General features: G+C 46.4%; 1 protein-coding gene across 3 annotated transcripts in view; it reads right to left on the bottom strand.

Moving 5' to 3' along the window:
- Nucleotides 1-314: 314 nt before the first annotated feature.
- vav3b (vav 3 guanine nucleotide exchange factor b) overlaps nucleotides 315-10,840 on the bottom strand; it is a 185,449-nt gene continuing 174,923 nt past the window's right edge. For all 3 annotated transcript variants that reach the window (XM_045694484.1, XM_045694483.1, XM_014141449.2), the window contains exons 26-27: nucleotides 1,416-1,564; nucleotides 315-644 (exon numbers count right to left, since the gene is read on the bottom strand). In XM_045694484.1, coding sequence (XP_045550440.1) covers nucleotides 603-644; nucleotides 1,416-1,564 — 191 coding nt within the window. In that variant the 3' untranslated portion in view covers nucleotides 315-602. The remainder of the gene's footprint in view (nucleotides 645-1,415; nucleotides 1,565-10,840) is intronic.

The raw sequence follows: 10,840 nt of genomic DNA, 5'->3' as shown, positions 1-10,840 counted from the left end.
GGAGGGGAGGGGTGAGGATGGGATGGGTGAGGAGGGGATGAGGTGGGGAGGGGTGAGCTGAGGAGGGGATGAGGTGGGGAGGGGTAGGGAGGGGATAAGGTGTGGAGGGGTAGGGAGGGGATAAGGTGTGGAGGGGTGAGGATGGGTGAGGTGGGGTGGGGTGAGGAGGGGATGAGGTGGGGAGGGGTGAGGATGGGATGAGGTGGGGAGGGGTAGGGAGGGGATAAGGTGTGGAGGGGTAGGGAGGGGATAAGGTGGGGAGGGGTGAGGAGGGGATGAGGTGGGGAAGGGTGAGGAGGGGATGAGGTGGGGAGGGGTGAGGTGAGGTGGAGAGGGGTTAGGAAGGGTGAGGAGGGGTGAGGTGGGGTGAGGTGAGGATGGGAGAGGTGAGGAGGGGTGTGTTGAGGATGGGTGAGGTAGGGTGAGAATGGGTGAGGATAGAGGGCATTTCCTACTTCCATCTGGCTTGGGGCTTTTGTCTTGTCTGAGTTCTGTCAAGAGTGCCAGGATGCTGTGGCCCCACAACCTGGAGGATGTCTGGAGCCGTAGTGCATTGTGGGCTGTAGCCGTGTCATCTGAGAGCGGAGGTTTAACCAACCAGCTCAGTCTTCCTCTTCCACATATGTAGAGGGGAACCAGCCCACCTGCCAACAATGAAAACAGGTCACTGTAAAAAACTAAAATGGAAATCATATGGAAAAGATCACTGACACAATATCCATGATCATCTAAATAAAGTTCAAGACGTTGGATTCACCAGCAGGGAGAACATGACCTTTCACAGACGGAAGCAAGTTATGTTTGAATTAAAGTGAGATGAAAGACTACCCCTGCTGTTCACCTCCCGCGTCCACCAGATATATAAACTCACCCTGCCGTTGACCTCCCGCGTCCACCAGAGATATAAACTCACCCTGCCGTTGATCTCTCCCACCGCCAGAGATATAAACTCACCCTGCCGTTGACCTCTCCCCTCCACCAGAGATATAAACTCACCCTGCCGTTGACCTCCCCCATCCACCAGAGATATAAACTCACCCTGCCGTTGACCTCCCCCCTCCACCAGAGATATAAACTCACCCTGCCGTTGACCTCCCCCCTCCACCAGAGATATAAACTCACCCTGCCGTTGATCTCTCCCACCGCCAGAGATATAAACTCACCCTGCCGTTGACCTCTCCCCTCCACCAGAGATATAAACTCACCCTGCCGTTGACCTCCCCCATCCACCAGAGATATAAACTCACCCTGCCGTTGACCTCCCCCATCCACCAGAGATATAAACTCACCCTGCCGTTGACCTCCCCCCTCCACCAGAGATATAAACTCACCCTGCCGTTGACCTCTCCCTTCCACCAGAGATATAAACTCACCCTGCCGTTGACCTCCCCCCTCCACCAGAGATATAAACTCACCCTGCCGTTGACCTCCCCCCTCCACCAGCCGTTAGCCATCTTGGTGTAGATCTTGACTATGTCTCCCTCTTGTAGAGACAGCTCTCTGGTGTCTCTGGAGCTGAAGTCGTAGCGTGCCAACGCGATGCCCACCACCCTGGGAGAGAACACTGGCACAAACAACAACAACAGGCTCGTTTGTACACACCAGAGGATGCTGGTGATGAGGTGCTTATAGGAGGACGGGCTCATTCTAATGGCTGGAATGGAATAATGAAATGGTATCAAACACATCAAACGCATGGAAACCCCGTTTGAATCTGTTCTGTTCATTCCATTCCAGACATTACAATGTCCTCCTATTGGTCCTCCCGCCAACCTCCTTTGGTACACACACACACACACACACACACACACACACACACACACACACACACACACACAATGACACACACACACACACTTGAAATGCATGAGGTAAGCTACAGTGACTAGACAAGCTGTAGAAAGAAAAGTAGAACACAGAAAGAGTAGAAAGATTGCACCTGTACCTGACCAGAAAGGAGAGGAGGAGGGAGGAACAAAGCCCCAGCTGCCAGGAGGACAGACTACAGAGATGTTCAGAATGTTCAGAGAGAAAGAGGTGGTGAGGGAGAGAAAGTATGGATGAGAAACAGAGAGAGAGAGAGTTTTTACACTCACAAAAGTTTCAAAAGGAATAGAGACATTTCAAATGTCGCATTATCACTATATACAGTGTTATGGCAATGTGCAAATGTTTACTGTAATTTTTTTGGTGGGTTTATTTCACTTTTGTTTATTATCTATTTCACTTGCTTTGGCAATGTAAACAATAAGAGAGAGATCTATGACTGGGCAGGGGCACAGCCATGGGTGGGTCCTGGAGGGTATAGGCCCACCCACTTGAGAGTCAGGCCTAGCCAATCACAAAAGTGTTTTATTACAGATAGAAATACTCCTCAATTTCATAAGCTGTCCGTGTGGCTGGTCTCAGACGATCCCGCTGGTGAAGAAGCCCGGATGTGGAGGTCCTGGGCTAGCGTACTGTTAGACCTACTGCCAAATTCTCTAAAACAACATTGGAGGAGGCTTATGGTAGAGAAATTAACATTCCATTCTCTGGCAACAGCTCTGGTAGACATTCCTGCAGTCAGCCTAACAATTGCACGCTCCCTAAAAACTCGCCTTTAATTGTCCCCAGCACAAGGTGCATGTGTGTAACGATCATGCCGTTTAATCAGCTTCTTGATATGCCACACCTGTCAGGTGGATGGATTATCTTGGCAAAAGGAGAAATGCTCACAACCAGAGATGTAAACAAAGGTGTGCAAAATATTTTAGAGAAATAAGCTTTTTTGTGCATATGGAAAATGTCTGGGATCTTTAATTCAGCTCATAAAACATGGGACCAACAGAGAGAGAGAGAGCGAGAGAGATGGGAGAGAGAACACAAGCAATGTAAACAAGTTTCAGAGAGAGCAGAGGGAGAGAGAGTTGGGAAAAGTTAGCAAAATCATAAAAGACTAGCAAAAGCTGATGGGAGAAGAGCTAGTGAGCAAAACATTGAAAGTGCCAAACAATTCAGCAACCATTTCTGTGTTGTTAGTCATTGAACTCTATACAGATGTAAAATCTTAATTTGACCACACAGTTGCAGGAGAATTTTACTGCAATACAGAAATGTAAAACTTGTTGTGTATTTGACGTTTAAAATGGTCTCCTCAGCCAGGGTGCTTAGATTCCCATGGGAATGAAATGCATGCACTCACTACTGTAAGTTGCTCTGGATAAGAGTATCTGCTAAATGTCTCACTACTGTAAGTCTCTCTGGATCAGAGAGTCAGCTAAATGACTCACTACTGTAAGTGGATCTGGATAAGAGAGTCTGCTAAATGACTCACTACTGTAAGTCCCTCTGGATCAGAGAGTCTGCTAAATGACTCACTACTGTAAGTCCCTCTGGATAAGAGAGTCTGCTAAATGACTCACTACTGTAAGTCTCTTTGGATAAGAGTCTGTTAAATGATTCACTACTGTAAGTCTCTCTGGATAAGAGTCTGTTAAATGACTCACTACTGTAAGTCTCTCTGGATAAGAGAGTCTGCTAAATGACTCACTACTGTAAGTGGATCTGGATAAGAGTGTCTGATAAATGACTGAAATGTAAAAAGGTTTCCAAAGTTTTTAATTTCCAGTTTGACATTTCATTAAAATAATAATTAATTCAAATTTCCTGTTGCTGCAGCATTATTTTCCTGCTTTAGCAGACTGTCTCAAATGAAGATCCTACACATGGAAAAACCATCTCCGTTGTTCTAAGCCTTGACATCCTATACAAGACAAAAAAACAGAAAGGGGTTTGGTTCCGCTTTTATTTTGTGTGTATGACTTTTATGCAAGTCAAATCTTTCTCCATGCCAACCCACCAGTCATACACACACACACACTCCAGCGTGCCAGCATGAGGTAACAGCCTTAGTCCAGCATGGGGTCTGTCAAATACAGATGGCTGCAATTCCCACCACACAAACAGTGTCTTCTGTTCACACACACACACACACACACACACACACACACACACACACACACACACACACACACACACACACACACACGTGTCTGTTCCCATCAGAGAGGCTGAATAGCCAGACTGGTCGTGCTGTGCACCCTAGCCCAAGTCAAATCCACAATATGGTTCCCTGGCTTACACCCACTCCCTCAGGGATAAACAAACACAGGTCAATATTGGTTCCCTAGCTTACACCCACTCCCTCAGGGATAAACAAACACAGGTCAATATTGGTTCCCTGGCTTACACCCACTCCCTCAGGGATAAACAAACACAGGTCAATATTGGATCCCTGGCTTACACCCACTCCCTCAGGGATAAACAAACACAGGTCAATATGGTTCCCTGGTTTACACCCACTCCCTCAGGGATAAACAAACACAGGTCAATATTGGTTCCCTGGTTTACACCCACTCCCTCAGGGATAAACAAACACAGGTGAATATTGGATCCCTGGTTTACACCCACTCCCTCAGGGATAAACAAACACAGGTCAATATTGGTTCCCTGGCTTACACCCACTCCCTCAGGGATAAACAAACACAGGTCAATATGGTTCCCTGGCTTACACCCACTCCCTCAGGGATAAACAAACACAGGTCAATATGGTAGTATGTACATGAATGTATAGTTAAAGTGGCTATGCATATATAGGATAAACAGAGAGTAGCGGGGGGGGGCAGGGGGAGGGCACACAATGCAAACTCAATGGGCGTAGATGACTGTATTGGGTATTGAGGGACTGGCGCTGTAGTGAGGGACTCGCGCTGTATTGAGGGACTCGTGCTGTAGTGAGGGACTGGCGCTTCTAGTGAGGGGCAGGCGATTCTAGTGAGGGACTGGCACTGTAGTGAGGGACTGGCGCTGTAGTGAGGGACTGGCGCTGTAGTGAGGGACTGGAGCTGTAGTGACAGACTGGCGCTTCTAGTGAGGGACTGGCGCTTCTAGTGAGGGACTGGCGCTGTAGTGAGGGACTGGCGCTTCTAGTAAGGGACTGGCGCTGTAGTGAGGGACTGGTGCTGTATTGAGGGACTGGTGCTGTAGTGAGGGACTGGCGCTGTAGTGAGGGACTCGCGCTGTAGTGAGGGATTGGTGCTGTAGTGAGGGACTGGCACTGTAATGAGGGACTTGCGCTGTAATGAGGGACTGGCACTTCTAATGAGGGGCAGGCGCTGTAGTGAGGGACTGGTGCTGTAGCGAGTGGCAGGCGCTTCCCCAGTGTTTCCGGAGATCAAGTATGCCGACATTAGCACATTCTTGCACAAACTTTTGCCCCTTGCACATTTTCTGTCTGGGGCTCGCATTGCCTTCATTGTTGTTTTCCTTACATGTATTCGTTCCTATCGCTAATATTGTTAATGTCACGACTTCCGCCGAAGTCGGTCCCTCTCCTTGTTCGGGCGGCATTCAGCGGTCGACGTCACCGGTCTTCTAGCCATCGCCGCTCCACCTTTCATTTTCCATTTGTTTTGCCTTGTTTTCCCGCACACCTGGTTCACATTCCCTCATTAGACTAAATGTATATTACCCTCTGTTTCCCCCATGTCTGTGTGTGGAATTGTTCTTTGTATAGGGTGTTACGCTACAGACTGGCTTGCGCTAAGTTTGTATCAAACTTAGGTTTGTTTGTTTTGTTTATCCGGTTCATGTTACCGTGGTTGTGCTTTGTGCTGCCTCGCCTGTGCCTTTGGGCCAGGGTGTATATTAAAGTTCTCCTGTTATCACCCATTTCTGATCTCCTGCGCCTGACTTCCCGGCAAGTCACTCACCCCGTTACAGTTAATTTGTTTACGCACAAAACAATTTAGGCAAAATCTTGATCCAGGAGGGGATTGACTGTCTCTAGTCTGGGTACCAGACTTTTTAGCTGACATTCCACTCCTTGCCACTACGTCATTGCCAAAGATACTGGCCTTTCTGCAATCTCAACGTTCAATATGCAGCTGGATTTACGGAGGAGTTGCTTATTGGTTGATGGAAATAACATTAATATTTTACATGACAACATGTCAAGCCTCGAAAATATAATTAGAATTATAACACAGTAAAAAACAAAAATGTAGCTGTTAGCTAGTCAAGTTGTTGTATTTTGAGGCTTAAAATCAAAGCAAAGAGGTTTTGTGGTTGGAATTGCAGTGTGTATTTAGTTTGAGAATTTAGACGTGAGCTAGCAACCCCCAGGTAGTGAAGGTAGGCAACCACACAACCGCCAAGCTGACCCTTAACACAGGTAAACCTCCCGGGTGTGAGCTTAGTCCCATCCCGCACTCCTTGTTCACCCACAACTGCGTGGCCGTGCTTAACTCCAACTCCATCATTAAGTTTGACCGCAAAGCGCTACAGAGGGTAGTGCGAAAGGCCCATTGCATCACTGGGGCCGAACTCCCAGCCATCCAGGAACTCTATACCAAGCGGTGTCAGAGGAAGGCCCTAAAAATGGTTAAAGTCTCCAGCCAACAGTCATAGACTGTTCTCTCTGCTACCGAATTGCAAAAGGTACCGATGCACCAAGCCTGGAACCACAAGAGCCTGAACAGCTTCTGCCCCCAAGCCATACGACTGCTAAATAGTTAGTCCGGATGGCTATTTGTTATCTTTTAACTATCTGCATTGACCCTCTTTTAAATAAACACAAACACTGTTGCTACTGCTTAATATTTATCCTGTAGTAAGCCCCCTCCTCCACTCCCTGTTCACCCATGATTGCGTGGACATGCACACCTCCAACTCAATCATCAAGTTTACAGACGACACAACAGTAGTTGACCTGATTACCAACAATGACGAGACAGGGAGGAGGTGAGGGCCCTGGGGGAATGGTGCCAGGAAAATAACCCCTCCCTCAACGTCAACAAAACTAAAGAACTGATCATGGACTTCAAGTAGACAGAGTGAGCACGCCCCCATCCACATTATCGGGAACGCAGTGGAGAAGGTGAAAAGCTTCAAGTTCCTCAGCACACATGGAAATTGTTCACCCACACAGTGCCTCTTCAAACTCAGGAGGCTGAAGAAATTAGTCTTTGCCCCTAAGACCTCACAAACTTTTACAGATGCACCAATGAGAGCATCTTGTTGGGCTGTATCACCATCTGGTACGGCAACTGCACTGCCCAGAACTGCAGGGCTCTCCACTGCCTGCCCTCCAGGACACCTACAGCCCTCGATGTCACAGAAAGGAAGGCCAAAAAGATAATCAAGGACATCAACCACACGAGCCATGGCCAGTTTCATCCCACTATCATCCAGAAGGCGAGGTCAGTTCAAGTGCATCAAAGCTGGGACTGAGAGACTGAAAAACAGCTTCTATCTCAAGACCATCAGACTGTTAAATAGCCATCACTAGCCGGCCTCCACCCAGTACCCTGCCCTGAGCTTAGCTACTGTCACTACCCTTCACCTTAGAGAGTGATACACTATGTACATAGACATGGAATCACTGGTCACTTTAATAATGTTGACATACTGCATTTCATATGTATATACTGTATTCTATTCTACTGTATTTTAGTCAATGCTCATCCTAATATTTATATACTTCTTAATTCCATTATTTTATGTGGAGATTTGTGTGTATTGTTGTGAAGTGTTAGGAGGAGTTGGCTTTGGGGGTGACCAGTGAAATATACCTGCTGGAGCGTGTGCTACGGGTGGGTGCTGCTATGGTGACCAGTGAGCTGAGATAAGGCGGGGCTTTACCTAGCAAAGACTTATAGATGACCTGGAGCCAGTGGGTTTGGCAACAAATATGAAGCGAGGGCCAGCCAACGAGAGCATACAGGGCGCAGTGGTGGGTGGTATATGGGGCTTTGGTGACAAAACGGATGGCACTGTGATAGACTACATCCAATTTACTGAGTAGAGTGTTGGATGCAATTGTGTAAATGACATTGCTGAAGTCAAGGATCGGTAGGATAGTCATTTTTACGAGGGTATGTTTGGCAGCATGAGTGAAGGATGCTTTGTTGTGAAATAGGATGCCGATTCTATATTTATTTTGGGGATTGGAGATGCTTAATGTGAGTCTGGAAGGAGAGTTCACAGTCTAACCAGACACCTAGGTATTTGTAGTTGTCCACATATTCTAAATCAGAACCGTCCAAAGTAGTGATGCTAGACGGGCGGGCGGGTGCGGGCAGTGCTCGGTTGAAGAGCATGCACTTAATTTTGCTTGCATTTAAGAGCAGTTTGAGGCCACGGAAGGAGTGTTGTATGGCATTGAAGCTCGTCTGGAGGTTTGTTAACACAGCGTCCAAAAAAGGGCCAGATGTATACAGAATGGTGTCGTCTGCGTAGAGGTGGATCAGAGACTCACCAGCAGCAAGAGCGACATCATTGATATTTACAGAGAAAAGAGTCGGCCCGAGAATTGAACCCTGTGGCACCCCCATAGAGACTGCCAGAGGTCCGGACAACAGGCTCTCCGATTTGACACACTGAACTCTATCTGAGAAGTAGTTTGTGAACCAGGCGAGGCAGTCATTTGAGAAACCAAGGCTATTGAGTCTGCCGATAAGAATAAGGTGATTGACAGAGTCGAAAGCCTTGGCCAGGTCGATGAATACGGCTGCATAGTATTGTCTTTTATCGACAGCGGTTATGATATTGTTTAGGACCTTGAACGTGGCTGAGGTGCACCCATGACCAGCTCGGAAACCAGATTGCATAGCGGAGAAGGTACGGTGGGATTCGAAATGGTCGGTGATCTGTTTGTTAACTTGGCTTTCGAAGACTTTAGAAAGGCAGGGTAGGATAGATATAGGTCTGTAACAGTTTGGGTCTAGAGTGTCAACCCCTTTGAAGAGGCGGGTCATTTTAGAAAGAGAGGGTCCAGATTGTCTAGCCCAGCTGATTTGTAGGGGTCCAGATTTTGCAGCTCTTTCAGAACATCAGCTATCTGGATTTGGGTGAAGAAGAAATGGGAGAGGCTTGGGCAAGTTGCTGTGGGGGGTGCAGAGCTGTTGACCGGGCTATAGTAAGCCAGGTGGAAAGCATGGCCAGCCGTAGAAAAATGCTTATTGAAACTCTCGATTATCGTAGATTTATCGGTGGTGACAGTGTTTCCTAGCCTCAGTGCAGTGGGCATCTGGGAGGAGGTGCTCTTTTTCTCCATGGACTTTACAGTGTCCCAGAACTTTTTTGAGTTTGTGCTACAGGATGAACATTTCTGTTTGAAAAAGCTAGCCTTTGCTTTCCTAACTGCCTGTGTATATTGGTTCTTAACTTCCCTGAAAAGTTGCTTATCGCGGGGTCTATACGATGCCAATGCAGTACACCACAGGATGTTTTTGTGCTGGTCAAGGGCAGTCAGGTCTGGAGTGAACCAAGGACTATATCTGTTCTCAGTTCTACATTTTTTGAATGGGGTATGCTTATTTAAGATGGTGAGGAAAGCACTTTTAAAGAATAACCAGGCATCCTCTACTGATGGAATGAGGTGAAAATCCTTCCAGGATACCTGGGCGAGGTCGATTAGAAAGGCCTTCTCGCTGAAGTGTTTTAGGGAGCGTTTGACAGTGATGAGGGGTGGTCATTTGAACGCGGACACATTACAGACACAGGCAATGAGGCAGTGATCGCTGAGATCCTGGTTGAAGACAGCAGAGGTGTATTTAGAGGGCAGGTTGGTCAGGATGACATCTATGAGGGTGCCCATGTGTACTGATTTAGGGTTGTACCTGGTAGGTTCCATGATAATTTGTGTGAGATTGAGGGCATCTAGCTTAGATTGTAGGACGGCCGGGGTGTTCAGCATATCCCAGTTTAGATCACCTAACAGTACAAACGCAAAAGATAAATGGGGGGCAATTAATTCACATATGGTGTCCAGGGCACAGCTGGGGGCTGAGGGGGGTCTATAACAAGCGGCAATAGTGAGAGACTTATTTCTGGAAAGGTGGATTTTGCTACACACGTAATAACATCTGGTAAATAAGTGTATGTGACCAATACAATTTCATTTGATTTCATAGGAGAAAACTGAGGATGGATCAACAACGTTTTAGTTACTTCACAATACTAACCTAAATGACAGAGTGAAAAGAAGAAAGACTGTAATTAATACAATATTCCAAAACCTGCATCCTGTTTGCAGTAAGGCACTAAAGTAAAACTGCAAAACATGTGGCAAAGAAATTAACTTAATGTAATGAATACAAAGCATTATGTTTGTTGCAAATCCAACAACACATCACTGAGTACCACTCTTCATATTTTCAGCATGGTGGTGGCAGCATCATGTTATGGATATGCTTGTCATCGGCAAGGACTAAGGAGTTTTTTTTGTTTAAAAAGAAACGGAATAGAGCTAGCACAGGCAAAATCCTACAGGAAAACCCGGTTCAGTCAGCTTTCCACCAGACACTGGGAGATGAATTCACCTTTCAGCAGGATAATAACCTAAAACACAAGGCCAAATCTACACTGGAGTTGCTTACCAAGAAGACAGTGAATGTTCCTAAGTGGCCGAGTTACAGTTTTGACTAAAATTGACTTGAAAATCTATGGCAAGACCTGAAAATGGTTGTCTAGCAATGATCAACAACCAATTTGACAGAGCTTGAAGAATTTTGAAAATAATAATTGGCAAATATTTTACAATCCAGGTGTGCAAAGCTCTTAGAGACTTACCCAGAAAGACTCACAGCTGTAATTACTGCCTAAGGTGATTCTAACGTGTATTGACTCAGGGGTGTGAATACTTATGTAAATTTGACATTTCTGTAAATATATTGTCAATAAATTAGCAAAATTGTCTAAAAACACGTTTTTACTTTGCCATTATGAAGTATTTATTGTGTGTAGATGGGTGACAAAAAATAAGCTAAAAAAATAGTTTTTGAATTCAGGCTGTGAC

This window comes from Salmo salar, chromosome ssa14, assembly GCF_905237065.1.
Source record: "Salmo salar chromosome ssa14, Ssal_v3.1, whole genome shotgun sequence".
Taxonomy (NCBI): Eukaryota; Metazoa; Chordata; class Actinopteri; order Salmoniformes; family Salmonidae; genus Salmo; species Salmo salar.
This window is presented reverse-complemented; position numbering and strand designations above follow the sequence as displayed.